Source organism: Parambassis ranga, chromosome 21 (genome assembly GCF_900634625.1).
Source record: "Parambassis ranga chromosome 21, fParRan2.1, whole genome shotgun sequence".
NCBI classification, from domain to species: domain Eukaryota; kingdom Metazoa; phylum Chordata; class Actinopteri; family Ambassidae; genus Parambassis; species Parambassis ranga.
The window spans coordinates 14,178,874-14,193,545 of NC_041041.1; the positions used below are offsets into that span (position 1 = coordinate 14,178,874).

The window sequence follows — 14,672 nt, forward strand, 5'->3', positions numbered from 1 at the left end:
CATCCTGTTAAAACACAGAAATACATTACAACACTTTGTATATTAAATATGTCATGAATGCACACAATACAGCTCTGCCTGAATAATAAATAATCATCTTGTTAAATATCTGACATGATGTCTCTCTGGTCACTCTAACCACAAATCATTTGTCCTTCAGGCAATAGCTATGGGAAAGAGGTGGACTGGATGGACTCGTACGGGGAGGAACAGCAGGTCTGGCAACGTATGATTGAAAACCCAGAAGTTCCTCAGGAGTGCACTTTGATGCTCAGATCCAGCATGCGCAAACACAACACATGAGCCGGACGGAGGCGAAGGCAGAGAGGATAAAAGAGAATAACAGGGAGAGAGAGAGAGAGAGGTCTGAGTGGTCAAGAAAAAAAAGGAGATCAGTGAAGGATCCATAAAGGAAACAAGAGGCCGCCCCTCTCACTACTTCTTTCCCGTTCAGATCCCGTCTCTGTTCCACTACAGCCAGTCATGCCTTACATACTCATCCACATGTGCCCCTCCGCTCGTCCTGACCAAGCACTGCTGTTAACTGCTGTTTGTAGAAAACACAATGTTGTATGTAAGCACACGGTGACTCCTGATGTCTCGTGATGTCCTCCTCTCTGTGAGTCATTACTGCATGTAGCTACAGCTGATGGAGGCCATTGTGAGGCAGTAGACGAGGCACTGATCAACAGAGGCGTAGACATTCCCTTTAGACCCAACTGAGCTGCATCCTGGTCTGAAGCACATGGTGAGATTCATCTTCCTGTTTACAGTCTGTTCAGAGGTGGAAAGTGACTGTACTACTGTACTACTGAAGAACTTATCTTTACAAATAACACTACAAGTTGGGAGTATTTCATGTTTTATGGTCAGTAAATAACATTTCTATCTCTTAATCTTCCCTAAAGATTAATTCTTTGATGAGCACAACAAAATTCTGCTGAAAACAGATTTTTAAATCACATTTTATGAAGAATTTACAATAAAACAAAACAGCACAAGTATAAAAATCCTCATGTTTGAGAAGTTTTAGCAAAGTTAATGGCTCTGAATTATCTTCACATATTCTTGACTTTATCTTTACCTGCACAAATTTGTTTTCTTTAACCTGAAATATTAAATATTTACTGAATAAATTAGCTACTTAATTATAATAGAGGTGATCTGATTGGTCTTTGAAAATTGTGCACTTTGCACAGCATAAAACATTTGCTTTTAACTGCACTGCGTGCTTAGTGCTAACGAACAAATGCATATGCTAACACGTTAAAGTCTTTTGCAAGGGAATTTGCCTCTCTATACCTGATTTGCATGATTAGCATGCTAACATTAGGGTGATAGTACAACTGTGTCAGGGTCAAACTGCGCAGTATGTTGATAAGATGGTCAAGAATGCACCACTTTATGTTTTTAATCTTGGCTCTGTGGTTTTGTCTTTATGTGTATGTATGTAATTTCAACACAGTCAACCTCACTTATTTAATTATGTTGTACGATAATTAAGATGTTTGATTTTTTTTAATTGACTGATCAGTATAGACAGTACTCGTTACTTTCCACCACTGGTTGTCAATAAAAGTAAAACTCAATCTTAGGCACAGAGCTTAGAGCGATTACACTCCTTAGACTAGCTTTGCTGTAAATTTACATAACACTGTATCAGTGTGATGGATAATAGAAACTGCATGGTGTTAGAGAGAACAGAAGAACAAAAGGTAACCTGAAGCACTGATACTGACATCACTTTGCACCTGGGAGACAAAGTGTGATATGAAGTGCGTTTCCAGTAACTCGACAGAGTGAGTCAGCACTGAGATGAGCTGCCTTCATCTTTAAAGGAGGAAGAAGAGAGGGAGGGGGCTAATCATGAGCCAGTGACAGTCAGACAGTGACCTTGTCCCAGTCGCCTGGGGCTCCACAGTCCTCCACCCTGTGATGAATCACACAGTCTACAAAAAAAACATTCTCAAGTTAAATAACCATTCTTCATGTGGAATGCCAATTTTGTCTGCTTGTCCTTGGCAAACCATCTGGTTTCCCCGAGCACACACAGTTTAGTTAGAGTAATAATACTTGAGAAGCTCGTGCAATACCTGATTACTGAAGACGTACAGCATGTACTCTCTGTCGTGTCTCCAAACATCAAACTCACTGTATTCAAGCCTATTTTGTCCCAAATGTGTTACAAGAATATTTTGAAATAAACACATCTTTCCATAGACTGGTTGTTGTTTGTTCTTATTTTTAGAGAACATCTGCATTATTGATTGCTGCTGTCACTGTGACTACATCTACACATACAAAAGCACTCTTTTTGTTGTGCTGTGTAACATCTGTGAGCATTTTTAAGGAAGCTTTTTTTAAAATCTCCAATCAGGACACACACCTTTACATTAACATAGTCCACTAAAGCTCAGAGTGCTCATGTAGGAAGAGAACAGGAGTTAGTATCCTGCTTGTATATATACACACACACACATATATATTTGTGTGTGTGTATATATATATATATATATATATATATATATATATATATATATATATATATATATATATATATATATATGTGTGTGTGTGTGTGTGTGTGTGTGTGTGTGTGTGTGTGTGTGTGTGTGTATATATATATATATATATATAGCTAAATGCTAATCCTGAATGCATCGTACATTAAGTGGCATTTTTACCATTAACCTTTTCCCTTAACTTGTTACATTGAGCATTAAGGGAATAAAAATAAAATGAACACATTATAAGATAAAATATTAAGACATTAAAGAACTTGTATTAGTATTTAGTGCATGCTGAATCTTTTCCTCTTTTACTCTTTGTTGTCAGATGATGTTGCTCACACAGATACAACTCTTTCACTCCATACATATTTAATCAGTGTTTTTCAGTTCAGGTGTAGATGCACTGTATATAACCCACACACACACACACACAGGGTACATCATAATTAAAGAAGCGTGGCATAAATATCAGATTTGTGGAGTTTTCCAGTTCATACAGTAAAAAGACTTTTTGTACAAAATAGTTTCTGCTTTTAAAATATTATTAATACAAGAGAGGGAGGACACAGAAATCAATATGATTGTAAGGTACTGTGTGATCCATTCTATTTCAGATCAGCCCTTCACACACACGCATACACACACACATACATACACACACTGGTTACAAGAGGAGTTCAGGTAGGAGTGTGTGACAGAAACAGAAGGAAACAGGATCAAAGATGAAGTCCATGAAGTGTGCTGAAAGGTGTTTTATGACTGACAGGACTGATCTGCCTGCTGCTGGAGCACCATCTCATCCTTGCGGAGGGGGAAGGTGTCGATGGTGGTGAATAATTCAGCAGCTGTGATCGGGAACGGGTACCGCTGCTTGTCCATGCCCTGCTTGTCTACCAGCACCATGTGGAAAGACCTCTGAGGAATCTGGAGCTGTAACCTAGGAAACACACACACATGTTCAGAGTCAAACCTTTACAAATCTGTGTGTGTGTGTGTGTGTGTGTACCTGAGCTGCAGGGCCAGTCCTGGAGGAAGCAGCCTGTGTCGAATTCGGCCAACTTGTGCTGGGTAAGTCCCAACCAGCTCGATTACTGTGACGTGTCTCAGGTCTAGTCCACATTGAGCGTGCTGTTCTCACAACAGAGACACACAGATACAGATCCATAGTTAATTTATTGACACTGATGTATCTTCATGTTCAGTACCTCCAGCTGTGAGTCAGTGCTTCCTGACAGAGTTTTCAGAGCCCGAAGTGGAAATCTGTATGTGCCAACCATCACAACAAACCTCATTTCAGCCTAAAGTGTTGTGTGTAACAGAGCCTCAAAACATTTTAAATGTTTTTGTAAAGCTACTCCAGCATGATTATTTCATCTATCAGGCTCTGGAGGAAACACAGGTAGCAGCAGAGCCCTTCATCGCTTCTTTTCTAAAACTGTCTAAAGCAACTTCCAACACAAATTTTGACCTACAGTCCTAAACTTTTAAGATGCCTTGAAAAATGATTCTTATGCCCGATTTACCTGTCAGACTGTAGGATGGATGGTTTGGCTCGTTCACAAACTGACTAGTGTTTTGTCTTTCCTTCGTCAGCTGATCGCTCTGAAAGGTCAGCCGTTTGAAGACAGCTCTGACTTAAAGGTTTCTGACGAGCTGGGAATACATCCAGCCTTATCAGCGCCAGTGTCAGTATCATTTATTTGCCACTGTGACATTTTCTGCTCATCACAACGACACACTTTCTCCTATTTATTTGTCTCGGCCGCTTTTGTCCCACTTGAGCAGCGAGGTGAGAGAAAGTGATCCGTTGATCGTCCCTCCATCCCAGCCAACCCACAGCCAGCTCCCTGTGAGTCGTGCCTCACCTGTAAGTTAGTCATCTGGAAGCGGTAATTGTGATTGGCAGCCGTTGGTGCAGAGATAATAAGGAGACGTCGCTTCTCATAGAACTGATCCAGCAGCGCGGCAGCAGTACGAACTCCCACATTAATGTTCATGGCTGTGATGACAATGAATGTACAATTAAGTGAAATGACAGAGCACCAAAGAGGAACACATTAATGCTGTGAGATGTCACATCATGTGATGAAATCAACTGAACATGTGACACTGAGCATTAACAGCAGACTTCTTCCTGCCTCACAGATTCAGACATTGGACGGAGACGGGTGTGCAGTATTGACTTTTCTAATCGATGACAGCAGAGGCGGCCATTTTCTCCTTCACTGAGCTTCTCATATAAAACCAGAAACAGTGTTGCCAGAATTGACTGACAACAAGCCATTAATCAATACAACAAAAGTTTGACTGCTCACAGTTAGAGAAGCTCTGCTTCATGTTCTATAGGATGGTGTGTTTGTGTGCATGCAGTACATACCAGCACATGTGGTGTCTGTGCCAGACCAGGTCAGTCCGTACTGACAGACTCTGGCAGCGCTGCCCTGCAGCTCGTAGCCACCGGTGCAGGTGAAGTCGCATTGGGCTCCGTAATTGTCCGCATCACTGTCGCACTTCATGTAACCATTGTCAGGAGGAAACAGCGGGCTGCAGCGACGCACTACACACAGAGAGAGGAGGAGACGCAACAATTATAATTCACACCCTGCACACTTTAACATAACATTCATATTTTCTCACAGTGTTTATAATTAATATCAGTTCTTCTCCTCAGATGATACCTTGTTGATGTTTTCTTTTGCATTTATTCTCTTGGATTATTGTGGTAACTAATCTGTGTCATGTATCTAACCAACAACTTGCATAGTCTCAATTAGCTCCTTGCTGGCAGTGGCTCAGGAAACCTTTAGAAATCACTAGTGAGGCATACAGACATCCACCGTGCCACATTGTGACATGAAAATCCCCGGAGCTCTTGTTAACCACAGACCTTATTCCAGGTATCCAATAAAACCACAGACCCTGTTCTTAAAGGCTCACCTCGCACTCTGATGGTGAAGCGACAGGAGCCTTTGTTCCCGGCCCGGTCAAACACAGTGTAAGACATCTTGTGGAGCCCCTCTGGGAAGTCTGATTTTGAAGGTTTTCCTTTCAGGATAACACTTCAAGAAGAAGAAAGAAAACTCATCCTTTAACTCTCACTGTGATCATGAAAAGCACCTAGACTACGAGAAATGAGGCAAAACAGAAGAAAAGCTTAAAAAAGGTGGTTGACATGAGACCGACTCTGTGAGGATGCCGTCTGCAGTGTCGACACCCTCCGGCGTGTCCCAGGTCACCCTCGCTGTCAGCTTTCCCGGCTCTGCCCACTTATCCTTCACTGTAGGACACTTTATTTTTGGAGGATCAATATCTGCAGATGTAGAAAAAAACAAACTTTACTAAATGAAGAAAAATAAAAACACAAGTCTCTCACTTAAACTATCATTTTATTCAAACATGCCTGACTCTGACATGCCTTAAGTATTGGAAACAAAGACAAAATCATCTTTTTAACGCCATACAAAAAGCAAGGTGACTCATTAGTCTGAGGAAACATGATGAATTTTTAATGTGTCCTCAGTGCAGGTGAGGACGTGCTGACTGTGGTGCAGCAACAACAGAATGAATCTGCACACAACCCCGGTATTGTCTGCTGGCAGTAAGATTGCTCTGCCATTACATATGTGCAGGTTGCTTGGCTCTGCTTTTCAGAAAGAGCTGTTATTTTCAGCTCAGACTCGGCTAAGAAGTGAAAGACGCGTATCATTTCACGTCTGCTTCTGTGTGTGTATAATGTACGTACGTGCCCTGAGCCCTGTTATTCTTACAAACATCAATCACAGACCCTTGTATTATGAGGAATAATCTTTGTCGTAGACTTTTATCCCAATAGCTGGAGCTGATATTGTACCTTGAGCAAGTAATTACTTGTTAGCAGCCTGCAGACACACACACTCTTACCAACACAGGTGGGAACCCCGGCACTCCACGTCTTGCTGTGCTGGCAGGTTGCCATCTTCTGGCCTTTCAGACTGAATCCAGGGGAGCAGAAGAACTCGCAGCGAGAGCTGAAGTAGGAGCCATCCGAGCACTTGTATCCACCATTAATAGGCATGTCCAGCTTGGGACACTGGACCTCTGTGAGCAGAGAGTGCTCGGTGTTAATGCAGTGCTGTGAGACGAGGAGCGTTTCACTCTGTCCAGATTCATGCTATGAATCCAGGCTGCTTTCATTAATGATACAAACAAAATGATGAGCGGGATGCAACATTTTTTCCACACCAAGTATTGACTTCAGGGAGACATAAAGGGTCCTTAACTGTTTGGATGTGTGATTTAATTATCATAAAATATTGATTTATATCCCCTGATGTTATCAAATAATAGCTTCATAGAGACCTTGATGTTAAGACAGAAACAACAGCATCCACCACTGAAGACGCTTTTAAACCTGCTGTAGTAAAACCTGTATGTAAACACCATCATGAATATAAGTAGAGAGACATGTGTGCTGTGGCGGACGCTGCTTACTCACCTCTGCAGGCGTAGTTAGAGGACCAGTGTTTGTTTGCCATGCACACCACCTCTGGGCTCTGGACTTCGTACCCCTGCTTGCACCGGATTTTACAGCGCGTCCCCATCACGTTTCGGTAGTGTTCCCCCCTGGGTGTGCGACAGCTCACATCACCATGTTTCACCTTAATGGGTGCACACCATGGGGTTCCTAAAAACATGGAGGAAAGAAAGTGTTGCTGACCTTTTCTTCACAGCAGCAAAGCAATTACCCGGGTTTTTTTTACACAGTTGGAGAAACTATATAATGAGCACTTACCTGCTGATTATAAAAGCCCAGACTTCCTTTATTAGTGTGAACATTTAAAAACCCACCCATCACCCCGAGTGCAGGCAGATATGGTGGATTTCTCATTACCTTATCTGTGAAGATCCCATCTCCTGAGGAGGACTGATAGCACAGGGAGCACTGAAGTTTCCCTACAAAGTCACTTCATTGGTGAAAGTCTGTGTGGTAAGTGCTGCTACTTATTGATACTTATCACACTGGATTCTAGTTTTTGTCCTCTGACTCAACTTTTGTTCTCAACCAGCCCATTCAAAAGGTGAGGCTACAACAATGAAACCCTAATTAAAGATTAGAAAGATTCAAAAGTAGCTCACAGAAACAAAATCTGGATGTCATAGGGTTATCTTGCAGCCAACTGCTGACCTATTGGACTTTGCATAGATAGAAGATTGAAGAAGATTCTCAGTCATCCAGGTCGTTTATCATTCAAGAGCTTCAAGTCTACTTGAGCTAAGCTAATTTAGCCAGCTGCTTGGTCACATGCAGAAACTTCTCTTCAAAGTCTTGATAGGAAAGCAGAAATTGTATGTTCAGAACTGATGAGTGCCATTGTCAGTGTCTCTACAATGGTTGTGTAAAAATTCCTCCTTTGATGCCAAGTTTGAGGGGCCGCAGGGTTCTTCTTCCAATACAAGGAAATCGAAATCTGCACTTTATTTCCTGCTGGCTCAGGACAAATACTCAGAGGACCAAGACACACACACACATGCACACACTTGGAAAGGAGAATATACACCAGCTTAGGCTAATTTCCAGCTGGAATAAAAATGAGTATTCATTACACAGCATGCCTCTCTGTGTGTGTGTATACGTGTGTGTGTGTGTTGGCAAAGTTTCCACAGCCACCGAATAAGAGAAAAATAAGTTGAGCTTTTACACAAGAGGAGAGTTTGGTTTGGCTTGGGGGATAATGTTCCATGTCTAACTGACCCCGAAATTACGGCTGGAAGCTACTTTGATAAAACTGTGTCAGTTTACGAAACTGGCTGAACTAACCGCTCTTCAATGATTCCTCTTTAGAGACACAGTCTATATAAAAACACATCTTTCTATCCTATGTCTCTATGTTTAATGTCACTGTTGGGGTCCACAAAAGTGTCACTTATTGCATTAATTCAGTTTAATCTTCAGCTAGTGGACTCTGTAATGGAGAAATACCGCTCTGCTTATTAAAGTGAACCATCAGAGAGGAAGAAAATTATTCCTCTTTATTTGAACTGAGCCATGAACTACACACATATCAGCATACAGAGGATTATACAGATAATATTTCTGAGTATATGAAATGTCTTTGTCCTTCTATTTAGCATTGAAAATGCAGTCGAATGTAATGTAGGGGATCCAGCTTCTGAATAACAGCTAGCAGAGCACTGTGAGGTGTGTGTTTGGATTTCAGCCTGAAAACAGGTTGTTTTGTTTCTGTTGTCTGGGGACGTCTTATTAGAAGCATTTTACAGGACGTTGTTTTAAAGGTTGATTAGCCACAATCCCTTTTAACCAATTCTATCAAATTATATAAGCCTACATCAGTCGTGTCGAACTGAGTAACTTTTAGTTAACACTGTAAAACACTTTTTCAACTGAAATGTGAGTTACAATGTACAATGCTGTGTGTACGCTGTATGTGTTTTGGCAGTAACAGACCAAGTGTAGTCACCTTTGTATCTACGTGTGTACGAGTCCTCATCGTCTCCATAGGGGTACTGTCCTGATCCTGGAGGTAAAAGAAAACAAGCAAAAAGAATCTAATACAGAAACAGCTACAGTATGTTAGGCAATATCTGAAAGCATTGTCCTGGTCTGACTTTTTTTTGTTTTTGCAAAGTAGCACCAAGAACAGGCTTAAAAATATTGCATAACGTTTCATCTTTTTTCCAGCTGCTGTGGAAACATGAATCTGTTTGAGATTCACTCTGTGGACCCCTGTGAGTGGAACAAATGGAAGAGGCAATTTAAAATCCTTTTGTTCCAGAACAGCAGGAGATTTACCTACCAGAGAAAGTCATCCATTCAACTTTAACAGTGAAAAACATGACAGGGTGAAAGATACTACGGAGCTGCAATGTTTGTGAGAGCTGGGTGCAGAGCTGGTGGAGGACACAGCTGAGTGGCACTGGAAAAAGATGATTGCGAGAGGAATAGTGATGAGCGAGGAAGATTATTTTAGGGAAAGGAAGAAGGATCAGGCCCGGAGGTGATAAAGCTGAGAGGAAATTGGTACATAAGGGGTTAAAGTAGAGGGAGGGTGTTTAACCTAGGCCCTGGGATGTTAGGAAACCCTGGTGTGAATGTGTCCTCTGTTCAGGATCCACAAGGGTGGAGCATTCAAAACAAATCTGGCTTCATATTTTAGATACATGTTGGTAAATGAGTCCGATACTGTCCTGCACTGTTCCCCATTCCTTTTTCATCAGATTAATAAAAGCTTTAATAAAAGCCTGGACCACTGCTGCACACACACACACAGTGTGAGGTTTCAGCAGTCAGATCACACAGCATGGATTGTATGGAGCAAACCCACAGACTGAGTGAGTCAGATTTAGCTGTCTAATGGGAAAACTTGACTGTCTGCTTCTTAATGAGGCGAGGGAGGAAGGCAGAGGAAGGTATGGAAAACTAATCACAGGTAAGTGTGTGACAAAGTCACCATCACTTAGAGCGCTGCATCAGCTCTGCATGTATTTACAGGATAACAGTTTACGTCAGCTTCAGGCCCGGAGAGCTCAGACATTCCCACTCACAGACTCTGCTGACTTCCTGCTGACTCCCATGCAGCGGATGAAATAAAATAATCACACAACTCTTCTAGACTTTACAATTATTATCGTACCAAATACATACATGAAGCTGTGATAACAAAAAGGATTGTTTCACTGCATCCATCATTTCATAGCTGTTTCTTTCTGATTTCTGGGAAAAGGCTTCTGAAGGCCTTTTTATTACAGCCACACAGCCTGCTGTTTGTTCCTCTGGGCTTGGGCTCATGAGCTAAAGATGATCCAGCTTCTATGTTTTCTTCCCTGCATGTTATGGTGGACATATGTTACTTTTAATGGTAAGCGACAAACATAAGTTTTTAATGACATAAGGTGCAGTGGTGGTCATCCAGAAGAGGCGGGACTTCACTTATCAATTATTAATTTGTGTGTTCCTGCTCACCCTATACAGAGAAGTATGAAATGTCCATTTACAGAGAAAGGGGATGTGTTTTGTTGCAATACCACACATGACCTCTAAGAAAAAAAAACAGTCAAACCAGCCTGCTTGGAAATCACGACACTGACCCTAAAAACTCATTTAACAGGAAAGCTGCTCTAGACATACCAGCTTGGAAACAAAACAAACACAGGCAGCCTTCTCCTACAAAACAGTAGAAGCTGCAGCATTTTGTGCAGTAGCGCCACCTGCAGGCAACTGCTGTAGCGAGATGTAAATGCCCAATATGCAGTTCACATTGTTCAATGGGAGCTGTGCTCTGTTCCAATAGATAAATTATTCACTGGTGCATATTAAAGTAGCAAAATATGAAGAGGGGGAATTATTACAGATATAAAATGCATGAAAAATGATAAGTGATATACATAATTCTCCCAGAATAGAAAAAGGCCCCAAAACTCAATTTTACTTTTACTTCACTTTACAAATCTGTTTATTAATAATTAAAACATTGTTTTACACAAACCAAAATTAATTTTTGATGGTTCCATCAATGATTTTTTAAGGCATGTGTAACTTTTTCAGGCACAGTCTGCAGACACAGTCAGTAAACATTTGTAACTACGGCTAAAATAAACTTCAAGAAACTTTTTTCTTTTCTATTGATTTTTCTGACATATTTACTGAAGACTGGTTTATTTTTCCTCCAGACAAACAAACAGCAGTGGAGGACAGAGGACACACAAGGATACTAGAAGCAGAGTGACACCTCCAACGTCTCCCTCTGCAGCTCAGTGCTGGCACAGTAGCTCTGCTGTTGGCTTAAAATGACCTGGTCTGTGTTTTGTTGATAAAAAGCATTCCATATTCAAAGGAACCAAAGAATATTCAAACTGAGACTCATCTTCACTGACATCTAATAAATCTGTCAACACGATGAAGAGGAGCGGCTCAGCAGCCAGCATCGTCTTCCTGCACGTCTCTCCTACTTCAAAGCAGCTCGTATATGTGTTAATCATGCATGAGCTGCAGAATCTTGTCTTTCTGACAAACCTCTGGGAGAGGACATGCTTTAAATTACTGAGCCTGATATTGCAATTAGCTGTTCTCTGCGGGCCTATAACAAAAACTGTCATTACACAGAAGCTCATTCGCTGCTGACGACCACAGGCTAACAGAGCAGACGATAAAACGAAGATGTCATTTCTTTATCGTCCTATTAAACATGCTGTGATTAGTCCTGCATAATTCCTTTGTATGCACTAATGGTTTCTGTCTCATTTGTTCTGTATACTAACACGCCTGCTGCTACCTTCTGACACCTGCTGCTACTTTAATGCACCTTTTGTGTGAAACACAAGGCCGAATCAGCTGCTGTGTGGCTGAACAACCTTTGTGTGAAAGTGGCTTTAATCACATCAACACTTTCTGACCCTGAAGAGCAAACAGCGTGTGTTTTATTGTGAGTAACACTTGTTTTCCACGCTGGGAGTGATGTAACTCCCCAGCGAGATATTTCTCATGAAAACTACACTTCCAGATCGTTTTGTTTTTTCCAGAAAACATTTAACAGTGATGTGATTTAGTGTTCACTGTGTCCAAAAGTAGCGTCTTGTCAATTAAGCAAGATGATGCACATAGAGGCACAATGAGTAATGAGCCAAGTAAATGATTCATTTAGCATACACACACATTTAGAAACCAATCCTTTAACACTGTCATTAACTAGCATCTATCTCTGTTCTTAGAGCTGAGCAGTTTTCTCTGTTAACATCAGATTTTACATTGTACAGTTCCTGTGTAGACAACTATCAGCTGCTAATCCTCAGCTATAGTTTTGGTTTTCTGTCCTAAAGACCCAAAAAAACAGATGTCCCTAAATCTACCGTGCAGACGTTTGCAACACAGAGCTGAAGTCGTCCTATCAGTACTGGCTCCTCTTTAAGCCACTCCACTGGCACAAACCATGTTTTTCCCCTCACAGAATCCATCAGTTTATTACTGAAGATAGATAGATACTTTTTTGCCATTCAGGTACACATAAGGAAACAGTGCAGCTACTCATTAATTCCTCCCCTTCTTTTCCTTAGGCACTGTGTCATAAGCTGCCAGGTTCCGCTGATCATAAAGGTTTTCTTTCCTTTTATAGAGCTAGAGTTCTTCATTGATGATGCTTGCTGGCATTTCCCCAAGTTTCTCCTGCGTGAGGAGGATCTTCCTGCCCAGCACAAGAATCATCATGGAAACTATGACCATGCTTTTACAAAATACTTGCTCTGAGTGGGTTTAGCAGTAAGAGGAGATGTAGAAGACGGGCCAAACTCAAAAAAACTATACTGTCATCTTAAATAGAAGAGCCCAAAAATTCCATATCTCAGTCTTTCATTCTAGCGGACTGTAAACCAATACTAGGCAAACACGCTCAACTAATAAATGGGCTAATTGAGCAGCAGAACAAACACAAACATACCCCTGTAAAATAAACCCCTCGTAAAGGCACACACACACACACACACACAAGTACAGACTGGAGCCCTGACTTTCAGCTTGACAAGCAGTTTTTAGTCTGTCAGTGTAAATCTGCTTCTGTTCATGTTTCAGCCTGTATGATCATACAACAGTGGTGAGCCACTCTCAAACCATACAGGCACATAGCCACTGTGACTGCACACACACACACACACACACAGCTCAGCTTTGAAGTCCTTCTAGCTTCTGACTGCAGGCTACAATCTTAGCATTGTCTCCCTCTACTAATGGGTTTTCACACTTTTAGATAGAAAACTTGATAAAAGCAACTTTAGAGATGCTGAAACCAGAAAACATTTGGAATTTTGGAGGGGAAATGACAACATTTTATCAAAGTCCTTGCCAATTAATGGTAAGGAAATCCACTGATTAAGCATTTATGTGTCCACGTGTGTGTGTGTGTGTGTGTGTGTGTGTGTGTGTGTGTTTAGTGCAGGCATTATTAGATAAGGTTAGAGTAGGGCTGCAGTAAACAGCTGTGGAGTGGTGGGTACCAATATCTGTTTACATTATGTGGATATGTCTTCATTTGTTAAAGTCATCATAATCTAAACCATTAAATTTTATGGTGTGTCTGTAGGGTATAGGAGTGTATGTCAGAGGGAAGGTTAGGAAGGGTTAGTGTGTGTGTGTGAGAGAGAGAGAGACTGGGTCAACAGCAGGACAGCGCCTCATTAATAAAGCTCTGTAAATCCTTACAGTGTGCGCTCTTTGCTGCAGCTCAAAGCTCTGATGAGCAGCAGAGTGCAGGAGCAGCAGTAAAAGTGAACATTACACGGACAGCGTACAGAAGCTGCAGGACTTTCATTAGCGCCACAGACTGCGCCCTGTGCAGGGAAACGTCCCCCAGATGCACACTGCACTCCCCCCGCTGTCCACCCCCTCCACGTAAACACAGCCGTGGTTCACCGTGCGGCGGCGGCGAGAAGGAGAAAGCTCAAACACAGCGCAACAAAAAGTCCTCTCCACACACAAAGCGTCCTCTGACTCCATCTCATACCCACACACAGCCCACACTGCACCTCCTCCGGACAGTCTGAAGAAAAGAAGCCTCATTGTTGGAGCCTTGCTCCTCTCAGCAGAGTTAATAATAATGATAGAGTGTTAATAATAGGCCCGGTGATGGACGGACAGGTCGGTCTTTACCTTCGTACCCGGAGCAGAAGCAGAGCTGCACAATCAGGATCACCAGCGGCCACATGTCCACGCAGAGCGGACGCTGTTCAACGTGTGAAGGAGAAGAGAAAGCTTCCAGTGCATTCCTGCTTTCCAAAGGCCCGCCTCTCACTCCAGAAACAAGGGAGGATTCTCCTCCTGCAGGCTGCAGGCCGCCGGCAGGAGCGTCAGGGAGCGCAGCGTGCGCCAGCGCCTGCGGGCAAACTGTGCCATGTACTCTGTTATCAGCACACATGGAAGGAAAGGAACCACAAGGCACACTTCCGCTTTTACTGAGGAAAAACATGCCAATGATGTTTTGTTGTTTCCACCTGTAGAAAATTCATTCTGCAGCATTTACAACCCAGATATTAAACATATGATTATAATAAACCACCAAGCAGAAGGCGGTTCATGTAACCCAGTCAATGTCAGGTCAGTGTGTGCAAAATTAATTGAATTTTGGTTTATGGGGAGAAGTGTAAATATGCAAGGTGGTGTTGATTTCTGGGAATCATTCT

At 42.0% G+C, this 14,672-nt stretch overlaps 2 protein-coding genes across 2 annotated transcripts in view; one reads left to right on the forward strand and one right to left on the reverse strand.

The window, feature by feature from the left end:
* The window catches only part of sytl5 (synaptotagmin-like 5), a 31,310-nt gene extending 29,116 nt beyond the window's left edge, over positions 1–2,194 (forward strand). The window contains exon 18 of the mRNA XM_028394143.1: positions 161–2,194. Coding sequence (XP_028249944.1) covers positions 161–303 — 143 coding nt within the window. The 3' untranslated portion in view covers positions 304–2,194. The remainder of the gene's footprint in view (positions 1–160) is intronic.
* A 650-nt stretch (positions 2,195–2,844) lies between these two features.
* On the reverse strand, positions 2,845–14,407 carry srpx (sushi-repeat containing protein X-linked). The gene is made up of 10 exons (XM_028433647.1): positions 14,143–14,407; positions 8,969–9,025; positions 6,985–7,173; positions 6,411–6,587; positions 5,694–5,820; positions 5,448–5,569; positions 4,888–5,067; positions 4,376–4,509; positions 3,517–3,638; positions 2,845–3,447 (listed from the first exon to the last, which is right to left on the reverse strand). The coding sequence occupies exons 1-10, from the start codon at positions 14,405–14,407 to the stop codon at positions 3,264–3,266; spliced, it is 1,557 nt and encodes a 518-aa protein (XP_028289448.1). The 3' UTR covers positions 2,845–3,263.
* Positions 14,408–14,672: the final 265 nt, after the last annotated feature.